Source organism: Poecilia formosa, unplaced genomic scaffold (genome assembly GCF_000485575.1).
Source record: "Poecilia formosa unplaced genomic scaffold, Poecilia_formosa-5.1.2 Scaffold81, whole genome shotgun sequence".
In the NCBI taxonomy this organism is placed as follows: Eukaryota; Metazoa; Chordata; class Actinopteri; order Cyprinodontiformes; family Poeciliidae; genus Poecilia; species Poecilia formosa.
The window spans coordinates 2,055,104-2,079,375 of record NW_006800020.1 but is presented as its reverse complement, the minus strand read 5'-3'; the positions used below and the strand labels follow the sequence as shown (position 1 = coordinate 2,079,375).

At 38.5% G+C, this 24,272-nt stretch overlaps 2 protein-coding genes across 3 annotated transcripts in view; one reads left to right on the top strand and one right to left on the bottom strand.

Annotated features, from left to right (window-relative positions):
* Positions 1–24,272, top strand: part of LOC103141308 (synaptotagmin-7-like) — a 123,071-nt gene that overhangs the window by 43,515 nt on the left and 55,284 nt on the right. For both annotated transcript variants that reach the window (XM_007556903.2, XM_016673725.1), the window contains exon 2: positions 590–693. In XM_007556903.2, the coding sequence (XP_007556965.1) occupies positions 590–693 (104 nt within the window). The remainder of the gene's footprint in view (positions 1–589; positions 694–24,272) is intronic.
* LOC103141307 (uncharacterized) overlaps positions 11,119–24,272 on the bottom strand; it is a 19,345-nt gene continuing 6,191 nt past the window's right edge. Inside the window, exons 6-11 of the mRNA XM_016673724.1 lie at positions 20,803–20,916; positions 16,765–18,733; positions 16,426–16,461; positions 16,194–16,277; positions 15,987–16,073; positions 11,119–13,125 (exon numbers count right to left, since the gene is read on the bottom strand). Coding sequence (XP_016529210.1) covers positions 12,908–13,125; positions 15,987–16,073; positions 16,194–16,277; positions 16,426–16,461; positions 16,765–18,733; positions 20,803–20,916 — 2,508 coding nt within the window. The 3' untranslated portion in view covers positions 11,119–12,907. The remainder of the gene's footprint in view (positions 13,126–15,986; positions 16,074–16,193; positions 16,278–16,425; positions 16,462–16,764; positions 18,734–20,802; positions 20,917–24,272) is intronic.

The following is a 24,272-nucleotide window of genomic DNA, read 5'->3' as shown; positions in this document are numbered from 1 at the left end:
GGCTGAGCATCTCCGTCATCCAAAGCGAAGATATTAAAATGTGGATTCTGAAAAATTCCACACACCAGGGGAAGCAGTGGATGGTGATTTTTATGAGTCTTCCAGAGCCACCACACTCCCTGGGCATCCTCTGCTGCCCATTAATCATGAGCTCTCTTGCATTGTCACCCCAGCCTCCCATCCGCCCCACCACCCACACCCCACCCTTTCACTCTCAGCCTGTCAGTTAACAAGCCTCGACACCATGACAGTGACGTGTGTGCGGCTGACTGATGCCTGCCTCAGGTCCGTATTGAAAAGGTATTGAAATGCTCCTGCACGGAGGCCAGTAAGATTGTATTTCTCAGCTTACGATGGAATGTGGAAAAAAAAAAAAAAAAAAAAAAGGCAGCCCAGCTTGGCGATTCAATTAATCGTGCAGGGGAGAAGGCGCAGCTCTATTTTGAGGCGCTTTCCGTTTGACAGCATTTACAGTGGCATGTAATCAACCCGTGTTTTTCATTTTAAGCACCTGTATGTCTCCCCTGCCCACCCCCCAAAAAAGACATCACTGATCTTTTTCCTCTCTTACGTGTTGTTGTGTGTCCAGGCTCGGTGTCCCTCAGTGTGTTCCTGGTCTCCCTCGCAGTGACAGTTTGTGCGGTTTGGCTGGTGGCTCTTTGTGGCGTCTGTGGTTGGTGTCAACGGAAGCTGGTAAGTTTACGTACAAATACAAGCAAAAGCTTTAAATCTACACTGCATTACAGTAGAACTTGAAGTGTTAAAAGCGGAAGATATTGTGTATTTATGTTTTCCATTCCTTTTTTTTTTTTTTACTTTATTTCACGTTATTTCCTCATCAAAAACATTCCTGGAATGAAGCTGCAGTCTCCTAATTGTGCACAATAATGAATGGAGGTAACATAGTTACCTTATTGTGATATAAAATGGCACTATGTACCTGAAAAATACATAATTCTGCCCCTTTAATACACCTAGATAATCAGTGAACCATTGGAAACAGAGAAAATTCATGCGCATGTTCTAAACAAAAACATTAGCTGGAAGGAAAAAAAGGCGCAATGACCTCGTTGGATATATGTGCACACATACCTGTTGATGCACCTTTTCATTGAATTCTAATATTCAATATTTCTAATTAGGCATCTTTCAGCACTGAAGACTAAAACATGTGTGTGGTCCATTTTTTACATAACCCAAACCTTGGTGTTTGTGAACTTTAAGCTTGTGAATCTTCCTGGATGACAGAGATTCTGCATTTATTGTTCATAAACAAAAGGTTTCCCATCAGTCAAGTTACTAACTCGTGCACTTCCTGCCTTCATCATAATTATTGTTGAAATATAGATGATTTATTCTAAGATTAACTTAAGACATACAAACTGAAAGTTCTCATTTTGGGTAGTATCTTTTTTATCTACTAGTAATTATTACACCATTAGGTTGTCAGTATTCCTACATTTGTGCATTTGTGATATTTTTCTATTTGTGCAGCTGTGTGAGCTTAATTTTATCAATCCAATTCACATTTATTTACACTTGAGCAGATTAATCCGGTGGCTGCAAACGTAAGCTTTCTGCTGCCTGGATCCATACCGTCTGTTTAAATGCCTTTGACAGAGGGCTCCAATGTAATGAGCTTATTTCTAAAAGGCATCACAAAAAGGTGTGAAATGCTGGTTCTGATTTCAAAAGGGGTTCAAATGTTTGCGATGCAAAATCTTTCTAAAGATGTTACAGTCAAGTAATTATTATTAGTTGAAGGGATAACTTTTTCTCCTGGAATATTTTTCAAACAGGAGCACATAAGTCATTTGTAGTATATATATATATATAAAAAGTGTTCCTGTTGTCTCTGTAGGATCTGATACACTTTAGGTTTTGATTTGAATGTCCTCATGCATGTGAAGGTTACAGCTAACAAAGAGATGCAGATGTAGTGTGATGACAAAATGTATGGAGGACACAACCTGCCACAGTTGGCAAGAAAAAAAAAAAAGAAAACATGGCTTGATAAATTAACTAATGTGGCAAATATTGCATCCAAAAAATAAGAATTTTCTCAACTTACTTGACTATGCAGTGTTAATTTATCATCAATTTTAGCAGAATCTTTGGGTTTAGCAAACCAGAATGCTCTCTAAGAACTGGCAGCGCGTTAACTTTGTCAGTGCAACGTCAGAGCCAAAGCTCATTGGTGCACCTCTTAGCTGAGTACTTTAAAAACTTACCTACATGAGTAAACAACAGCGCAGGAACAGTATGTGTGTAAAATTGTCCCTCTGAGCCCAGATGAAGCAGACTGACCTCTGACAGAGGGCGTGTCATTGGAATTATGTGGTATGAAATGTAATTGATTAAACAGGAGCCACCATTCATCACACAGACAGACCTATAAGCCTGAATGCCACTTCATCTTAAAGGATTCTTTTCACACTTTTATGCCTGTAAAGTTCTTTTATTTCTTATCCACCCTGGTACAACCAACAAAAACCTGCTTCAAGTTTAATATCGCCTCAATCTCTTTTTCGGCTCAGTGTTGCTCTGCCAAGTCGCTCTAATAACAGAATTTGACAGTACAGCAAGTTCTACACACACTATGCCTCGCTATATACGGCCATCAGCAGTGCTACAATCACCAAGAAGGTGGCTGTGCCTGGATTACCTGCTGATGTCATTACAACCTATAGCGGGTAAATGATCCTTGCTGAAATGGGACGGAGGTTCAGGACAAGCTCTGTGTTGTTTCAACTTCACATTATATTTGATATTCCACCTTAAAATAAATGGAGCAGTGAATTTCTTCTAGTTTCCTGTGGTGAATAGAGGTAGTTCTGCTGCCAGTGTCATGGGAAGTCTCTGAGGTCCTCCTCTGAGCGCCGCTGCAGATGAATCTTATTTTTATCCTCTGACGGTGCTGCGAAGCAGTCCCACTGCAGCTGCAAGTTGAGATTAAGTGACAATTTTTCTGACCTCACAACACGGTGATGGCCGCCGTCGACCACACAGAACGAGTCTCTTCCCTCTCTCATGAGGCGGCATTGAAAGCAGCCTTTTTGTTTTAATATCAGTGAATCTAGTTACCTTCTGGGTTTGTGTTTGTGTGTGTGTAGCGGACGAGGTGGGAGGAATTAAGACGTCAATTAAAGCGCTTTGTATTCTTTGGACCACTTACTTTGGGGAAAAATTGTCAGCAGCCCACTGGTGTGAAACCACTTTAAACGCAGCTGTTTAATGTACAAAATAATTAAGTGTGACTGAGATGAATCGAGCTCATTTCTCTGATGGGAAACGTGTTATTGATGACATGCTGCCATCTGAGGAAGCACAAATAATGTCAATCTGGTTAAAAACAGCTTTTTCACATATGTAAATATTAGTTTTCTACAAAACATGTTGCCTTTTGACAAGCCATAAGCTAAAACTTGCTTGTGGCAAAGTGCAAGCGGGAGATTTTAGGGCTTTCTTCTTGTCCATAATGTTTGGAGTGCACAACTGACACGTGTCATGTCACCAGAGAGCTATGAATGGGCTTCTCTGATTAATGCTCCTCCTTCTCCTTATCTGGTTTATCAGATTAGATGATTGGCCACTGGCTTGTCTTGGTGGGTTTACTAACAAAACTTTCATCTAATGGTGAAATAAATTAGAAATAATATGTTTAAGGGACAAGTTGTAACGGTGGATGTTACTGATACATTGCAGCAGACACTAGCCTCTATGGGATTCTGCACAAATAAATGCGTATGTATGATGATGATGATCTTCAGCAAATCTCAGTTGTTCACATCACAACTTTTTTAAACCTTAGAATAGACCAGAGGTTCCCAAACTGTGGGGCGCGCGGGAAGCCGTCTGGATGAAAAAAAAGACAAAACATGAACACTGTATGCGCTGGGTTTTTACCTTAGAATGGCCAACTCTCTGTTATTCCTATGTCAATTTGATACAGTAGAGGCTTCCACACTTCCCATATCTGTGTCCTTTGTCACTTTTATCAGCAGGTAAAACTGTTTAATCAGTTGTTAACATGTTGTAACCTGTTTTTCCGAGCCGCCTTTAAACGCAACATGAGCGCTACGACGCACGCGCTGGGTTTACACCTGTGAAGGAGACCTGCTGCTGCTGTGCGGAGCTACGTAGGTTTGTGTTAGAATCACGGCAGCAAACCAGCAAAACGCAAAAAACTTTTCAGTTTTTCCCTCCAAACTAACCGACTGAGTTGAGTAAAGCTGTTGGATGCAGGTAATGTTAGCTAAAAGATGACTAGCTAATATCAATACAGAACCTTAAGCTTAACAAGTACCTTTAGGCTACCGATGTTGGTGTCTATTTTCAGCTACGTACATTCATTTTGCCCCCAAAAAAGTCGATGTCCCCCGTCACACGCGTCGTTTCAACCAGACAGCCATTTGTAATCCATAGGGGGGGCGCAGAAAATGTTTGGAAACCACTGGGGGGGCGCAGAAGAAAAAGTTTGGGAACCACTGGAATAGACTATTCACATGCAGACTAGTAATTTACTAACTAGGTGTATAGAAATGCTTTGTTTGTAGGTTTATGTTCCCTGAGTTCATACCAGCATTTACATAAACATGCTTGCTTTCAGCTAAACTATTATAAAAAGCCTTCTGTATTCCATTTCCCATAAGGTCACGCTCCCTGCATGCTTTCTTAGCTCGTGTCCAAGGCATCCGTTTTGGATATTTCCGAGTGTACTCTTAGACAGCGTCAGCTTTTATAAGAACAAGCGGCTCGCCTGGAGCCTCACGTGTCATTTGCGAGTGGACCCGTTCCAGTTTCTGGTATGATTCATAGGTTAATAGACAAGATGTTTTTGGGCAAGTGTTGCTTTTGGTATTTTAGCTTTGGCAAACTGGTGCAATGAGTTTTGTTTCAACGGTCCTCACATGAAGTCATCCTGCTTAAAATATAAAAATAAAGCTCCTCTTTTAAGTAGAACACAAAGAACACTTTACTTTGTTGTGGCTTAAAGATTCATAGGGTGTGGTGAATTTTGAACAAGTACATGGTCATTGTTGTTTAATGCCTGATTTAATCCCAGTGGAGACAACAGCAAGAAAACAACAAATACTAATACATTAATCTCTGATAATGTGATTATTGGGCTCCTGTGTGGTGGGGCTGATAGGTGTCAGCGGGGGCCTGTGCTGCCGATAGTGGGAGAGATTTTCAGATTTCAGAAGCGGTGCAGCTCTAACATCTGTTTGAGCAGCAGTGGCCGCTTGGCATTCAGAAACCCCCCACCTGCTCCTGTGTACCTTGTTGCTGTTTGATCCGTGACATAGTTGTGAGTGGGGTTAAGATTGAACCAGACCACACTTGCAGCGCTCGCTCAGGGTTTCCCTTTAGCATTCTGCCAGCTGTTATCGTATGAGAGAGAAATATTGTAATTATATCAATGAGATGATCACGAATCAAAGACATTTAAAGGTAGCTGTGAAACGGTTCCTGGAGGCTTTAATACAGGATTAAGTGTAAAATACAACAGCAGGATGCGGGTAAATAAAAAGGATTTCGACTGATGCTAATTATAAATCACTTGATTTCACAGCCATTTTAATAGTTGACTCCTGTTTAGTTGTGGAGGGTTTCTGGTAACATCGAGTGAGCATGTCTACTCTTGTTGGCTGTTAATTCATGGCAAACAAACACAGCTGGGTGTTGGAAGGCGAGTGCACTGCTGGGCGAGACAGAAAGAGAGCCATGCTTTTAACTCTGCCTCCTCTCATGTTGGGACTCTTTCAGAAAACTCTCAGCATCACCGCAGGCAGTCCGAGACCACATCTCCTCTTACTCATCTGCAGCTCTGCAGCAGTAACTAAACTTGCTGCTTCCTCCAAACAAAGCATTTGCTGACTTCCCGTCCCTTTTATCAAGTCAAAACATCCTCATCAGTGCCTAAGTGTTGTAAAGTTCCTTCTGTATTGCGCCATCCTGTTGCTTCCACTTTGCTTTGAGAGTCACGACAGAGGTGTGCAGTGTGGAAAATGGGAAAGTCTTCTGTATGCAGCATCACTCACACAACGTTGTTGTCTCAGGTAGCATAAAACTGTGTCAATGTCACGTCAGTTTTCCGAACATTTTGAAGCAGAAAACCAGTGTCTATGCACCGATTTGTTTTAATTGCCAGCCTGGAGACTTCAGTAGACGGCAGAGCTGCCCAAATGTGTAATGTTTGTGGTGATTTAACTTTGCAAAAGACTTCTTGATGGTGAATGCTCCATAATATCTTCCCCTAAGCCATTATGAAATTGCTTTTCCTTAAATAAATAAATAAATAAATTAAAAAAAAGCAACGTCCCTCTGAGATTTTGGTCCAAATTAACTTTAGAACATCAGACCATTGCTGCAAATTTGTCAGCTGCATGTCTTGATAGAAATCTTCTGCTCCACAACATCCTGAAGGGATTTGACATGTGGTGACTGTGGAGACCCTCAGTACCATGAATGCATCATCATGTTCAGGAAACCAGTTGAGATGGTTAGAGGTTTGTAACATGGCGTGTTATCTTGGTGGTAGTAACCATCAGAGTTTACTGTCCTTTCCTGCAGCTATTAAGGTCAGCAGCAATAATCTGGTAGGCTGTGGCATTTAAACTGTGTTAATTTGGTACTTAGGGACCCAAAGTTTGGTGAGAAAATATCCGCCGTAGCTTTTCATCGCTGTTACCAGTCTGATACTGTTCAGACTGGATTTGTGATTTGATGTTTACACCAAATTCTGATCCCAACATCTAAATGTCACAGCTGAACTAAAGACCAGGCAACATTTTCCCTTATCTATAATTGTGTAAATTTGGTTTTATGCGGTTTTTTTTTTTTCCTGCTTTTGCTCAGTTGATGTACGGAGTATCGTGTTAAATGATGGTATTCTGCTTTCCTTGGTTGTAATCATTGATTGCTTGAGCTACTGTTGCCTTTTCATCTTGAACGAGTCTGCCCATTCTCCTCTGACCGCTGACATCATCAAGACATTTTCATACAATAAAGCTGCTGCTGACTGGATTTTTTCATTTCTTTTTTGGAACTTTTTATTCTTCTCTGCACACCTGAAAGATAACTGTGCATAGATCATCAATTTCTGGATAAACTTATGTTGTTTGGTACCAACAGTAACGCATCAAGTGCAAAATCTCTATCAATTTATTCTTTGTCCGTCAAGAGGCTAATTATTATTGTATTCATATTAAACTGTTACAATATATAAAATAAACATATCGAGTTTTTTATTATTTATAAAAAAAACATTGACTGTACTTTAGAGGTGAACTAAAGCTACAATCGTCAAATGTATTATACAACCACATAACTTCCTTCTCTGTTTCCGTCATGACAAATACTACAGTTAGAAAGTTTTGTCAGTTAAACTTAAGTTGGTTATTTTTTAAAAAAATTCTATTTGTAGAACTGAGACGAAGCACTTATCCAGAGAAACATGCTAAATTTATAATATAAGCACAACTCGTTTAAGAAATTGTAGCATAATTTAAAACAGCCAGTTCAGAACCTGATTAAATATTTATTTTAATTTATTCATTAAACTAATTTGTTTTTTAAAAAAACTAATTATATAATTCTTTCGAAACAAATGCTTTACCCTGGGAATTTGTTAGAACTGAATGCGACTAAATGATCGGAGCCTCACTAATTAACTGGAACACCCCCAGCAGAATTTAAGTCATGATATGTTTGATTGCTAGAAAGCATTTTGGGGATTATTTCATTATTTGATCCATTGTTTTGCTGTGAAATTTATTATGAAGTGCTGACTCACAGCAAGACCTCGCCGAAGCCTTCAGTCTGGAAACAAAAAGCCAGGTGGTGAATTTTATCGTCTGCTATTGGTTTTCTGTAACCTAGATCTGGAGGTATTGACTTGATTTTCTCCTTTGTTTTCCGTCTTATTTTGTAATAACTGCTCAGCTTTGTCACATCAGCTTTTATAGATTTCTGCTGCCTTACTCTGTTTAAGGAGAAGAAAATGACTTTTAGCTGTCCATTCTTGTGAATGAGCCTGAAGGACGCTGTACAGAAGCTCTTTATTTTTTGGATGCTGCGTGTTCTCTGCGAGGCGGCTGCGTCTCACTGCAGAACGGATGACTTCTTCCTCGTTTTAAACCCGACCCACTTGGGACTGTCTGTCACTCACTGTTTCACTCAGTTCTCATTTGCACCAGTCTCTCTCTCTCTCCTCTTCTACCTCCCATGCCATTGTTTCACAAGCTGCTCTGCGCTGTCAGTTTTTCACTTCTTGTGGTCAGGCCTCCTTTTTGTTTTTCAATTTGATTTCCATTTTCAGCTTTCGCTCGTGCCTTCTTGGCACGGGACCTCCGCTCATCTCCCGGGTCCTCCCACCTTCCAGAAAATTTTACTATTGCAATGAATGAAACATGAGTTTTGTTTGATAGTTTGTCCTCGCTGCAAAGAAAAGCACATCCAAAATAACTGTGATGCAAAGGAATTTGCTGTAGATTGACCAAAATTTTTTGGAAAAGTCCACCTCTTCTCCTTGCAAGTTATATCTTATGTAGTTTTCAGACACATTTTGAGCTCCTGTGGGACCACACACACACACACACACACACACACACACACACACACACACACACCCGCACACCCGCATTATGGTTTATAGACTTCGTGGGGTCCGAAAGTAGAATGGTGAGTTGCGGGGCCCACCCTTTCTAGATGTCCTAGATCTATGAAAAAAATCAGGCAAGTCCCAAAAAAAATCTTGATACTAAAAATCACCTTCAATAAACACAATTTGAAACTTTTTTTTTATACGCCAGTTTTTCGGTCACTTGTGGGGCCCATTTCTAACATTGTGCTTTGCGGGGTCCACCTTACACACATTTCTAACATTTATGCTTTGCAGGGCCCACCTCTACACACAAGTTTTTTAGTCTGTTATGGGGCTTGCTGTTAACATTTAACTCTTGTTAGGTCTGCCTTTAAGATTTCCTAACCCTATCTTTCAGCAGAGCTCTCACCTCAGCAATAAGCCAGGGTTTCTGGTTCTGGTAACAGGTTACTGTCTTGGTGGTGGTGACATCATCAGCACACTTGGAGATGAAACCAAGAACAGAGGAGGTGTATTCCTCCAGGCTCACCTCTCCCTCATAAGTAGCTGCCTCTCTGAAGACCTGCCAATCTGTAGACTGAAAACAGTCCTGGAGCACAAAGGCTGCATCTCTGGGCCACACAGTAACTGTCTTCGTTGGTCTACTAAACTATGTATACATTGAAATGTGCATTTTAAGTACGTCTGTCCTTATTCACGTTCTAGCCAATTTTCCGTGGTCACAGTCTTAATATTCTCCAAGTGTTCAGTTATACTGGTTTTAATTAGAGATGTGCCGATCAGGTTTTTTCCTGCCGATACCGATACCGATCACCCATAAGGGCCGATCACCGATACTGATCACATAATTATTTTTTTTATTATTATCATAAACACTACCGGTTACATTATGTGGAAAAAGGAACGATGAATTCACCTTAACTTAGACAAAAACTTTTTTTTTAAATAACTTTTTCCAAGAAGAAAACTAAACAAAACAGGCTTTGTGCAAATTGTACTGCTATTGGTACTATAACAGACTGATAACATATGGAGGCTCTGAAGAGGCTAAATAATACAAAGAGCCAAAATAAAACCTCTCAACATTGCCAAAAAAATTCAAGTATAAAACTTAACATCTAAAGGCAAATACAGGATAAACAATCCAGAGTTACTGAATGAAAACTTCCTGATAGCATGGCGGCTAGTTGATTACTGCTAGTTCTCAGTGGCCGTTTCTGACTGAGCGGAGTAATTATGCAGAACAGGGAGGAGATCGATTAATTTTCCAGAGATTATCTGTCTCATGTTAGGACAACAAAAGTTTTAATAGGTATGTAAAATTTATTTTTTAAGTTAGATGCTGCAGCTTTAAGCAGGTTCGGTGTGAGAGTCACTGCCAGGTGGAGCAGAAGCGAAGCTCCGTCTGTGAAATATTACTACCTGTAGCGTAGCAGCGGTTCAACAGCGAGAGCAGAACCAGCGTCTTACATCACAGCTCAAAGACTTAAATTATTTTGTGGGTTATTTGTTTAGCTTTCTGACCGTCATGCTAATCCGGGTGAGTGTTTGTAGCTGTGTGCTGCTTTACCTGCTATCTGATCCTCCATATGCCTTTTTTACTGTAGTGAGCCTCGATGTAGCCAAACTCCATCAAGTATGGCATTGTTTTTTGCCATATTAGCTTTGTTGTGTTGATGCATTTTGACCTGCTTCAATTTCTGCCGCAACACCAAACTTCCCCATTCACTCAGTGCGTTATAGTTCCACATCGCTTAGGATTTGTTGCTGCATGTTTGCGCAGTGTGAAGGAAAGTGGAGACCAGCTGCACAGACAGGCTGCGAAATGAGAAGCAGGTGATCAGTTTGTGCGATCGGCAACAAGAGACCGTGATCGGCGATCACAGATCACACTTTTTCACTGAAATCGGCCGATTATGATCGGTGGCCGATTGATCAGCACACCTCTAGTTTTAATATTTTAACATATTTGAATTATTCATTTTAGCCAACTATAAAGTACACAGAATTTACTAGCAATCATTAACTTAATGAGTCAAAATTTCAAACAGACACATTACAAATGTAGCCAATGAACAAAACTTTATTTTGAGCAACACATCTTAATTCAACATTGTAACACTGAATGTATGGAAGACCAAAACTGACATAATAAAAAATAAAATATATGAAAAGAATATATACCCAACATATATAAATAACATTTATAAATAAAATGTATATATCCGACATAATCAATAAAATAAATATAAATAAAAAATATATAAATAAAAGAATAAATATATAAATGAATATTTATCTGACATAAGAAACAAAAGCATAAATATTTATATATTTTTATTTTATTTATATATTTATGCTTTTGTTTCTTATGCCAGATAAATATTCTTTTATATATTTATTTTGTTTATATATTTTTTTATGTACATTTATTTTATTTCTTATGTCAGATATATACATTTTATTTATATATTTTATTTATATATGTCGGATATATATTTATTCTTTTATTTATATATTTATTCTTTTATTTTTTATTTTGTCAGTTTTGGTGCTCCATATGAATGTGCTATGTTAACATTTGCCCATCTTTATTTTGAGCAGCACATTTAATTTCAACAGTTTAGCACTTAATTTGCTTTCTAAACATTTACCCATCTTTCTTTGTCAGAATTTTGATAAATGAACTAAAAAATACTTTGAATTTTGTCCACATCTAACATTTACAAAGAGTAGCAGTGAAACATAACACATTTACAATAACAAAGCAAGATTAGCCATGTATTTCTTTCTAAGACAGACATATCCAAAGTCCGGCCCGGGGGCCAAATGCGGCCCGTGGTCAAATTTCATCCAGCCCGCAGCCTCTGTCATAAAATCAATAACGTCTGGCCCGCACGTAGAATTAATACATTGGGCAGCAGTACTGCTACCTGCATAGAGCGTAGCTTACACACTAAATGCTGTTCCTCATTTACCCACTAGAGGGCAGCAGCCCATGTGACTCAGACCATTTGCAGGTGGAGCTCATTGAGCTGCAGTGTGACGCAGAGAGCCGCGGTCGGCACCAGCAGTTTTCTCTCGCGAACTTTTACGACAGCTGGATAAGGACATGTTTCAAGAGATTGGAGCATTTTAGTAAGAAAATGCTAAGCTTGTTTGGGTCAACGTTAGGGTTCCCACCTGTCAGAAATCAAAATAAGGGACGCATCGTCCTAGTCTCATGGAGGGAGGGGGGGACTTCGACTAGGGTTACCAGTCCCTATATATTTAAAGTTGGCCGAGGGGGGGGGAGACTGCGGCTGTTGGAGGCAATATCGCAACACCGTGAGTGAAACAATGACTAGGGCAGCCTACTATGTAAAGTACTCTGGGACCACTTCTTTGGTATTACACATACACATTTGTAGAATACGGAACAAATGTCGTCTCGTTTCGGTTCGGGACGGGTTGCAACCCTAGTCAACGTATTTGTGTGAGAAGACATTCTTGGTTGTGAACTTAAATGACGGACTCTCACTTGTCATTTACAAGTTTCTGAATAAATTTTGCTTTTGTTTTTTAAGATCAAAATAAGTCAGAAATTCAGACAAGTTTTCAGTTTTCACTCCAGAATAATAAACTTTTAAAAATCTGATCAACATTTACTAATATGTCATCTTTCAAATGAGCCCTGCACTTGTTGATATGACTATTACTTGCTCATTTTTCTGTAATTTTATTTAAAAATTCTGTAAATATCGTTAGAAAAAAGTTAGTGTTAAAAAAGTGAAGTTAAGTGAATATTCAATTGCATATGATATGCATGTTTCAAATGAACCAAAAGACATGCTTAAGATTGCTGAAATTAAAATAAAAAAGCAAATGTAAAACACAGAATGGCTTGCTGAAATTTGTTTAAATATATTGCTGTTCTATGTAAAGAACATCCACCAAGGTCGGCCCCCCTACATTTTTAACACACCGAATCTGGCCCCCTTTGCAAAAAGTTTGGACACCCAAATTATTTCTTCATGAAAGAATTCATGGAAGTTCATGGAAGCTTTTTCACTCATTTTCTCCTCATGGTGGTTTCAACAGTTTCAACAGTTTAGCACTTAATTTGCTTTCTAAACATTTGCCCATCTTTGTCAGAATTTTGATAAATGAACTGAAAAATACTTCGAATTTTGTCCACATCTAACATTTACAAACAGTAGCAATGGAGCATAACAAATGTACAATAACAAAACAAGACTAGCCATGTATTTCTATCCAAGAGCTTCATGAAAGAATTCATGGAAGTTCATGGAAACTCTTTCACTCATACTTTTTCCTCATGGTGGTTATTCTGTTTTTGACAAAGTACTTAACTGCTTTCCAGTCTCTATTACTCAGTACTTGTGGTTCTGCAGCAATGCAATTCTCACAGTCAACCTTACCAGGAACTCGATTTGTCACTATGTACTTCCTTAAATGTTTATTTACTGCAGCACATTCCTCTGGTGTCCAGTTTCTTTTCACAACTTTTTCATTACCTAAGGGCATAAAAAGAGCACTTTTTAGTGTACAACGTTAGTAGAACAAAACTGAATAGAGGACACTTCATGTACAATAATCCCAATACAATACAATTAAAATGAGATATTTTAATAACTATCTTTGTCAACAGTAAGAAGAGAATTAGTTAATGTTTGGGGTATTAATTCAGTCAGCTCAGTTGCTAAGAGGTCTTCTGTGTCAGCTGTTTTGATATTAACAAAAATGGGGAAAAGTAGGAATACAGTCATGGCCAAAAGTTTTGAGAAAGATTCAAATGTTAATTTTTACAAAGTCTACTGCTTCAGTTTTTATAATGGCAATTTGCATATACTCCAGAATGTTATAAAGAGTGATCAGCTTAACAGCAATTAATTGCAAAGTCAATATTTGCCCAGAAAATGAACTTTATCCCCCAAAACACATTTCAACTTCATTGCAACCCTGCCTTAAAAGGACCAGCTAACATCATTTCAGTGATTGCTCCATTAACACAGGTGTGGGTGTTGATGAGGACAGGGCTGGAGATCAATCGGTCATGATTAAGTAAGAATGACACCACTAGACACTTTTAAAAGAGGTTGGTGCTTGGCATCATTGTTTCTCTTCTGTGAACCATGGTTATCTCTAAAGAAACACGTGCAGTCATCATTGCACTGCACAAAAATGGCCTAACAGGGAAGATTATCACAGCTAGAAAGATTGCACCTCAGTCAACAATCTATCGCATCATCAAGAACTTCAAGGAGAGAGGTTCCATTGTTGCCAAAAAGGCTCAAGGGCGCCCAAGAAAGACCAGCAAGCGCCAGGACAGTCTCTTAAAAGTGTTTCAGCTCCGGAATCGGGCTACCAGCAGTGCAGAGCTTGCTCAGGAATGGCAGCAGGCAGGTGTGAGTGCATCTCCACGCACTGTGAGGCGGAGACTCTTGGAGCAAGGCCTGGTCTCAAGGAGGGCAGCAAAGAAGCCTCTTCTCTCCAGGAAAAACATCAGAGACAGACTGATATTCTGCAAAAGGTACAGGGAGTGGACTGGTGAGGACTGGGGTAAAGTTATTTTCTCTGATGAATCCCCTTTCCGATTGTTTGGGACATCTGGAAAACAGCTTGTTCGGAGAAGACGAGGTGAGCGCTACCACCAGTCTCGTCTCATGCCAACTGTAAAGCATCCTGAAACCTTTCATGTGTAGGGTTGCTTCTCAGCCAAGGGAGTCAGCTCTCTCACAGTCTTGCTTAAAAACACAGCCATGAATAAAGAATGGTACCAGAATGTCCTCCGAGAGCAACTCCTCCCAACCGTCCAAGAGCAGTTTGGTGATGAACAATGCCTTTTCCAGCATGACGGAGCACCTTGCCATAAAACAAAGGTGATAACTAACTGGCTCAGGGAACAAAACAGAGATTTTGGGTCCATGGCCTGGAAACTCCCCAGATCTCAATCCCATTGAAAACTTGTGGTCAATCATCAAGAGACGGGTGGACAAACAAAAACCTAGGAATTCTGACAAAATGCAAGCATTGATTCTGCAAGAATGGACTGCTATCAGTCAGGATTTGCTCCAGAAGTTGATTGAGAGCATGCCAGGGAGAATTGCAGAGGTCCTGAAGAAGAGGGGTCAATACTGCAAATATTGACTCACTGCATTAACTCATTCTAACTGTCAATAAAAGTTTTTGTTATATGATTGCAATTGTATTTCTGTATGTGATGAAAACATCTGACATGAAAACACATGAAAACCAGAGGGCAGCAGATCATGTGAAAATATAATATTTGTGTCATTCTCAAAACTTTTGGCCATGACTGTAGGAGACAGTCACCAACGAGGTTCAACAATAATTTTGAGACCATATCAAGGTGAAGACACATCTAGTTACAGAGAAAGGTAAGGTTTTACCAAATCAAATAGAATTTACAATGAAATGAAGCTGTATAGCGTCATGTTTTTACTTATATCTCATTATGTGTATTACTCAACTGCTTAGAAGTGTGATATTTAGAACAGCCTATTCGGTTAGTAAGTTTTCATATTACAACTTACTGACCGAGTAAGGGTTGTGTGCGGATTCCATGTGTGCGTTCCTTGCTGAATGTCCTCTGCTGCATTCCAAAATGAATATCTTTCTCGGCTGCGTTCTATTTATCTTTTAGTGTGGGTCAGCCATCCACAAGTGGAGGAGCAGAGGGCACAGACAGGGAATTAGAGAGAAGAGCTGTGGGGATGGTGAAGGTGCTTCTGTTAGAAACAGAAGCTGCTCACCTCATCACCCAAAATGAAGAACTGAAGCAGAGGTGGATGACACTGGTTGGAAGTGTGAGAAGTATGACATGGACCTGCTGTGTCTGCAGCCGAACAGAAACTGTAGCTGGCAGTAGCGCAAAAACTGAGAATGGCTGTACATAGCTTTCATTTATGGACAGTTTAATTTTCAAAAGAAACATTCTGAAAGTTATGCTGTTAATGTGTCAAAAACTGTCTAAATTTCTAATTTGTAAATGTGTGCATCTGTTGTATTTTTTGATCACTAAACCTGAAAACAATTACGTGTTTGTTTTTTCTTCTTGTAAATCTGATAAACACTCAGACTCTAAATTGTAAATAACTGCTGGAAATTGAAAAGTGTTATGGAAAACTGGCAACATTATTTACTCACAGGACATTTAAAAACCCTTTGCATTTTACAATAAACAAACATATCTAGATGATATTTTGAAACTTAGGCCTAAAAGGGTTAATATATCTTGTTTAGGTCAGCTAAATTTTAGTAAACAGTAGATATGAGGAAAATATTGATACAGTAGTAATAACTGGACCAATAATTGGATAAAGTTATATACTGAAAAGGATTTCTCTAATTTCACCTCTCTTTTTAGCAGACTTTTCATTACTGCGGTCACTAGATGCGGGAGTAGAAGGGGTCACTTTGACGACTTCTGGCATCAGTTCATCTGAAATGATCGTTTTTAAGTACAGAAAAGAACAGATTTTGAAATATTTAAATTATTTAAAAGTGGCATTTAAAAAAAACAAAAAATAGAGTACTGACTCCCGTAGGTTCCCAAGCTCACCTCTCTTTTTGGTCAAGGCTTTCTGACTTCCACTGGATGTGGCAGCACAAGGTGTCTCTTCAGGAGCTCCTTTTATCTGCTCTTCTGAAATATTGATTTTAGGGAAGGAAAAAAAGAAAAAAATCAATTTAAACTTGAAATGATCTACAGCTGACATGAACTTAACATACAGTAATCTAGTATGTTTAAAACTATTGTGATCATTCCCATTGAGAAACAAATAAATTCATACCTTTTTCTTCAAAAGTCTCATCCGTGTCAAGAGGTTCTAAAATGGTAAGATACATTTGAAGAGATTTGTTTACTAGAGAAAACACTCAAGAACCAATTCCACAAAAGGTAGGAAACCATAAATACTTAAACAGCAACTTTTAAATTGTTTTACCTCAAACCAAATCAGAAGATACAATTTTTATGTAAACCCTAAATTATATTATTTTCAAATAATATGCTGTTTGTTCATCTTTAACAAAACATGCCTTCTATAAATATCAATTTCTTAAATTTATCCTTAAATATCAAAGTTAGTAGCTTTCATTTCTCTTGTATGAAAGTGTGTAAATATTAGTACCGTTGACATCAAGGTGGATTTCATCCAGACTCTTCCCTTTGTACTCTCCTAGACGTCCTTGTTCCAATGCAAGAAGAACTTTGCTTACTTTTGCTAACTGTACAGTTCCTTCTGGAAGGCGATAGTGCTTTCTGTGAACTGCAATGTTATGGCCAAGAAAGTCTGCCAACTGATCGAGTTCTGTGGTCTTGAGGTTCAAAACCGTTGACAATGTAGCAATGTGCTTCCTAAGCTTTGTTGACGTGAGAGCAGTAGAGTCTTTGAGGCCACTGCATTGACTTACAAGTTGCCTGATGCAGTCTGAACCCCTGAGGTAATGGAAGGAATTCGGCAAAGCAAACAGGTACAGATTTTCTTTCAGGACTCCACATTCTTCCCGCTTTTCAGTAAGAGTATCAAGTGATTCCTTCATCTGTGGACTCAGTAGAACAGGGACCTTTCTTCCTCTCTTTCCCACTATTGTTATCCGGACAAAATAGTTGCAAAGCTTTTGTTCAAGTGCTGTGAGGGCCAGGTTAACATCCTCATGTGCAGTGGATGTGTCCTTCGACAGGTATACTGACAAATGCATTCTGGAAACCTCCCCAGCTCGCCGTCGGTTGAAAAGGATTACTTGTGCCAGAATGACTTTGGCAAGATCCTTCCAGTTGGACTGTGAGGCATCTTTTGTCAAAGCACGTAAATACTCCTGCTGTTTCTCTGACAAATGGTTGTGAAGAATCTGGACATCGTGTGTGAAAGGCAACAGTAGAGGTGCATTCCACTTCCTCTGTTGAAGCTGGGTTAAAGCTTGGCTCGCAATGTCATAGTTCCAACTTTCTTGATAAAGTTGTGCAAACTTTTCTGCATTTTTGACACTTTGCTTATCCTGGCTCTTCAGTCCTTCACTCTTAATGAACAAGGCTAAAGAATGTATGTTGTGACCAACTTTTCTAGCGAGAGATGGTCGATGATATTTGCCACTTTCTTCACAGAATCCAGCTAGACGTCTTGCAGCTGAGACAACTTGAACATACTTCTCTGGCTTTATGAGGTCTTTAATACTCTTCACAGGAGCAATCTTTTTTGCTTCAAGTAGCAGTCTGCCAAGCTCTCTTAGCTTTTGACGGATGTACGGGTGGTGGCTGACCATCTTATTCTTGTGAAACAATCTGTAACCAAACTTTAGGATGCAATTATCTTTCTTACATGCAACTGTGATGTCATCTTGATGCATCTCACTTAGGAACCGCCAGTAAGAATCACTGAACTCTGGCGGAACTGGTTCAGCAAAGGCACACAATGCTTGAACCCTTGTTCTACCCGTTTTGGAAGATTTATCTTCAGGCTTGAATTTGCAAGTCTGAAAATGTCGCCACATTGCCTTTCTATTGAATAGTCCATAGCAGTACAAACAATGTTTAAATATGTCTCCTTCTGTTTTCTCCTTTGGTTGTTTCCATGCAATGAGCTTACCTTTGTTACTTTCCAAAACTTCAGTATTGTGCTCAAAGTTTCCTTTATTTCTTAAATAATCCAACTGGAGTCGTCTTTGTTTTGAGTTTTTTGGCAAACTATAAGCTTTTGCGACTTCTACTTTATTCATGTGTTTGCGCATCAAATGTCTTGACATTTTTTGAACAAGTACACCACAATACACACATTGGTGTTTCTTGGCATATGTTCTGGAGCCATCTTCCTTCTTCAAAACAGGAGCAACAAAAACAGATGCTTCCTCCAGTGATGCACTTTCATCTTCACATGTAGCAGCTCTGGAACCATGACTTCCAAAAATTCTTTGACTCGACTCAATCTGGCCTTGCATACTAAACTTGCTTCTGTTTTGACTGAGTAACATAATTTTATCCTTTGGACTTTTATTTATAGGTAATTCCATGCTGGCATCACTGTCACTGCTTTCTTCACTTGTTTCTGGAACATATTCTTCTTCGCCATCTTCACATGCCTCATCTAACCCTGCAAAACTCCCCTAAATAATTTGGAGAGAAAAAAAGAGGAGGAAGAAATTAGTATTACTTCCACTATTAGAAAGAAAGAAAAAAAAAACAACCAGGCCTTTATTTAAAGTCAACTTTAAAAACAAGTTAAACCTCTAAAAAAGAAAAAGAACTTTGCATCTCAAAAAGTGAAACTCATATCTTATATAAAATCATTACACAGAGTGATATATTCTATGCTTTTGTTTCCCATCATATTGATGATTATGGCTTACAGATAAAGAGGTAAAGAAAACCCCAAATTCATTGTCCAACCCAGTGGTTCTTAACCTGGGTTTGATCGAACCCCAGGGTTTCGATGAGTCGGTCTCAGGGGTTCGGCGGAGCCTCTGCCCCGGAGGTAAAGACACACTTGTGTAAAGTTGTGATGATGCCCCGCTTTGCCATCACTTGCTGCAAAGGATCACATTACATTACTAGGCCAATCAGAGCTGCTGCAGAGGATCACGTCACATTGCTTAGCCAATCAAGAGCTGCTGCAGAGGATCACATTACATTGCTTAGCCAATCAGAGCTGCGGAGGAGCACTGATTGAAGGAGTTCCACTCTCAGCAGGGATTTGAACTTGTGCCATTGCTGAAGAAGGTGATTATACACAGAATTCTGGATCCAAGGACAGTAACAGAAAATTCAGTGTGAAAAATAGAAGTTTGGTAAAAGGTGCAAAAGCAACAGAAAAAACAGGGCTGTCAAGCGAAATCCATTGAAAAATAAGGTGGAGCTTGACAAAGAGTGGACGAAGGCTTAAGTCGGTGCTTCAAGAGGCACTGCACAAATAAATACTAGCCATATTCTACAAATGTCACATTCCTGATGTCTAGCCACTCCTGAACCAGAGACATCATCAGAGTTTCATCTGGGCTAAGGAGAAAAGGAACTGGATTGTTGCTCGATGGTCCAAAGTCCCGTTTTCAGCTGACAGTAAATTCTGCATTTCATTTGGAAATCAAGGTCAAAGAGTCTAGAGGAAGAATGGAGAAGCGCAGAATCTATGTTGCTTCATGTCCATTGTGACGTTTCCACAGTCAGTGATGTTTGGGGTACCATGTCATCTGCTGATTCTGGTCTGCTGGGTCTTAAGTCCATAGACAACGCAGCCATGTAGCAAATGTTTAGACCGTTTCATGCTACCCTCTGCTGACTGGTTGTGTGGAGATGCTGAGTTTATTTTTCAGCAGAACTTGGCACCTTCCCACACCATCAAAAGTACCAGAACCTGGTTGAATAACCATGGTGTTCCTGTTATTAATTAAGCAACAAACTCCCCTGATCAGAACCCCAGACAAAAAATTTATATGCTGTTGTCAGGCGAAACATTATATAGACATCAGACCCGACAAGGCAGATGACCTAAGGGCAGCCATCACAGCAATCTGGACTTCCATTACATCCATGTACAACCACAGGCTGATGGCCTCCATGTCACTGTGCATTGATGCAGTAATTCATGCAAGAGTATGTCAACCAAGTTCTGAGTGCATAGAAATGGACATACTGTTGAGAAGCCTGACATTAGGAATTAAGACATCATTTTTTGATTGGCCAGTGTGATATTCTAATATTTTGAGACTCTGTTGGTCTTTTAATACCAGGAAGCCATAATCATCTAAATTACAAAAGAAAAAAAAAGCAAAGCTTGAAATTTTCTACTCAATGTGCAATAAATGTATGGTTTCACTTTTTGAAATGACTAGCAATAAATATTGAACTTTTAAGCAATATTCTTATTTTTAAAAGGTGCACATATATAAGAATGCTTGGTCCAATTTAGTATACTCTTGTTCTAAGTTTAGGTCCAAACAGATAGTAAAATGCAATATTAAGGGAAGAAAAATCTAATTTTGAAAAAAAAAAAAAAAATTATATATATGTAAATAAATAAAATGTTAGACCAGATAAAGAAAAGTGTCAACTGAACAAGATTGTGTTAAAAGAATTAGTAAAACTAGTAAAACATGATGTAGCAATGAACACTAGCAATTCATTATAAGCAATTGAATCAAGTCTACTTTTTAAAATTGCATTGAATCATGAGGCTTACAGAGAAGTAAGATGCTCTTGTAGGCCGTTGTGAATCCATTGCCAATAACACTGAAGGCTCTTCCACGCTGTCATTACTTGAATCGTAGGTAGCATCAGACAAATTTGGATTTATCTGTAAAAAGATTACAACAAGCTATAATTATTAAAATCCTGTGATTATACATGCAGCGAGATGGTTATTTTAAAAAGTTTAAATAAAGCTGCAGTATGTAACGTTTTTATTTTCACATTTGTTAAAAATGTCACTATATCCTTAAAGATGAGAGAGATAATCTGTGAAAAAAAATCAAGTCCTACTGCCTCTTCCTTGTGCCCCTAATAACATTTCTAAACATGCGCTCTCAAAACAAAACAACCAATCAGAGCCAGAGAGCGTGTCTTTGGACTGTCATCCACAGCATGCATGTGGAACTCACCTGTCCTTCACGATGAAGCCAGCATTGTGCTGTTGCAGTTGTGCTAATGATGGAGAAATAAACCAACATTACAGGGAAACATCTAATTTCTGGAGTTATACCTGGTCCAAAAACCAAGACGGGTAGACAAAAGAAGACCCATGACGAAAGTCAAACTAAAAAGAGAGAATTAGATCAAGTCCGAAATAAAACAAGGGCAAATATTGGAATAGCGCTTCATATGTGGAGGGAGACAAAGTTCTCAAAGGTTTCAAAACTGATCCAGAGTTAGCAACATATCTGCCTTACAAGTAAGTATCTCTGCTTAATTTGCTTTATTTTTTTATTTAAAAAAAATAACAGCTGAGATATAGTTACAGTATCATTGGTGATGGCACAAATCTAATATTACTCTGTAACTTGAGACAGCACTGTAAGAAAGTTGTAGTCGGATGTTGATTCATTTTAACATTACCTGCTAATTCAACCTTAGTATAAACATTGGTTTTGTACCTACCATTTTTGTCCCAACATACTTTTTGGATCAGAATTAAATGCATTTAGATTTGGTAAATTTATTTTCTTGTGGACTGTGCTTGTCAATTAAACAGTAAATAAAATATTATGATAATGTTTACAACATTTGCACTTGAATTAGCTGTTTCTATTCCTGGGTATCTTAAAGTTTTGTGTTTCACATAATAGCTTACAGATTTTGTAATATATTGTTCCCATTTTATAACACTTAAGCATTGAAAAATGTTGGCCACATCTTCTACAGAATATGTTTGGTAGCAGATTAATTTCCGTGAGTAAATAATGAAAATGCAGTAGCAATATGTAACATCAATGTGTAGCTTTGGTTTCTTATGTAATGTGAAATGGCAAAATAATTTAGTGGGAATCATTATGCTTTTCTGGCGCTACACTAGGCAATGAATGGTTTTTAACATTGTGTCTGAATATTCAACAATCCAATGGGCATTTATTAAGGTTATCAAATAAGACAAAAGTAAAACATTTTATTTATTTTTAAAAATTTTAAAAGTTACAATTGTTATGTTAATTTTCTAATTAAGGGCATGTTGATGGGCTTTCTTCAACTGGACCTGGATGCCTATAGCATGGTCCCTGGGATGAGCTTATAGAGGTTTATGTTGACTCCCTCGACTAATAGCCATGAGACCACATGAGCCGCGTCAGCATGGTGAACTGCCCACTGTGCCAGCTCCCACCACACAGGAGCTACTGGAGACAAGTCAGCAGAGGTCCAGGTAAGTAGTTAATGTTTGTATCAAACCATTACTGCTACTTGTTATCTTCCCAATAAAAACTGGAAATTATAATTAAAAAAGGTAGGCCTCATTTGGGCAAGGCAGAATTTTATTTTTGATTATGCATATTTTTTAACATCCATGTTCCTTCACAGGACATTAATTTATGAATCAATGTCTGGCACATATAATTATTTATGCTCTTTCAACAGATCAGACATTGCAGCAGATACAAAAGGAATCATCTGTTGTCACCATGACTCAAAATGTTCACATATTTGCATTTGCGGGAGTAGGCAACAAAAGTTTATTTATTTTACACATCTGGAAAATAAAACATTTTAAAGATGTTAATCCATTGTTCAGTGAGATTCTTTGACCTTGTATGACTAATACAGACCCAGAAAATGTTATCAAGTTAATATTTATTATTCCAACAGACAGCTCAGTACGGTGTGTGGTAAAGTGGTCCTTTGGCTCTCAAAACATGAGCAGTTGGGTAAAAAAGAAAAAAAAAATCTTTTTTGAACAATTTACTAAGAATTATTCACAACAAATGTATTTTAAATTATCTGAATAAGCAACATATTTATATGCAATTAGAAAGCAGAAAAAATTTTTAAAACACACAACACAGCAGCCATTTTTTGCTTAGAATAAATCTCTTGTATTGTCCATAAGGATCTGGAAATCTGTTCTGGATTGTCTAAACACATCAGCTTAGGATGACTGCTCTGTGACCGGAACCCAAAGTCCCACACTGCCAACACACAAACTGTCTGTATGCAACCTGCTAACTTGACCTTCAGCTGGAAATTTAACTATAGCATGCAGGTCGGTCCAAATGCTACCAGGCAGACACAGGAGTGTGAAGGGAGGCTTTGGTGATGCAGCGGAGAGTAAGGGGGCAGGGCTTGTCGGAGCTTGTTCGAATTTTCATAAGGAAGTCCATGGTTTTGAAGAAGTTACATACTGCATCTTTAATTTCTTATGATTCTTTAAAGAATATTTTTAAAAAATAATTGTATTTCTTCAACATTATTACTTTTCTTTTTATATCTTTGTGTAGAGATGCAGAGAAGTCTTTTCCAGAATCACTGTCAGTATCATTACTCTCTGTGGAGTCCACTAGATAAACTCCTTGAACAACTGAAAGCTATGTGGGGGGGGGATGAAAAGATATGCAAAGTTACAGTTAATGTAGGCTAACCTATTATATTGCATAAGTGTAATGGTGCAGCAAACATGATCCAAAATATGGCAACACCTTGGGTAAATGAAGGAGGCCCACACAAAAACACATTGTATAAAGCCAAGAAAAAGGCTCCAAAGTTTACTTCTTACCAAAAAGGAAAATTGTTTGATTGATCTTAAAGGTGTGCAACTTCAGAATCAGCAGAAAGGGTGAACACCAAAAATGGATGTGGAATTCCTTTCTTAAAAATTAGGTTAAAAGAATGAATACAAAAAAATATATAAAATATATAAAAATCCTGACTAACTTCCCAGTTCTGTAAAACAGAAGGTTTTACAAACAAATGCACATGTATGTAAACTAAAAACAAGAACAGGTACCACATGAAGCATGTTTCAGAAATCCATCTCTAGGTGTGTGTGTGTGTGTGTGTGTGTGTGTGTGAGTGACTGGCTTGGTTGGACCCCACATGGCAGCATGTTTCAGACATCCATCTCTAGGTGTGTGTACCAGTTTTTTGTTTCTACTGCCTAACGAGAACCATTAACATGTGATCAGATGATTGGTTGAATGATGTCAAAGTTACCTTCTGATTAAATAACAG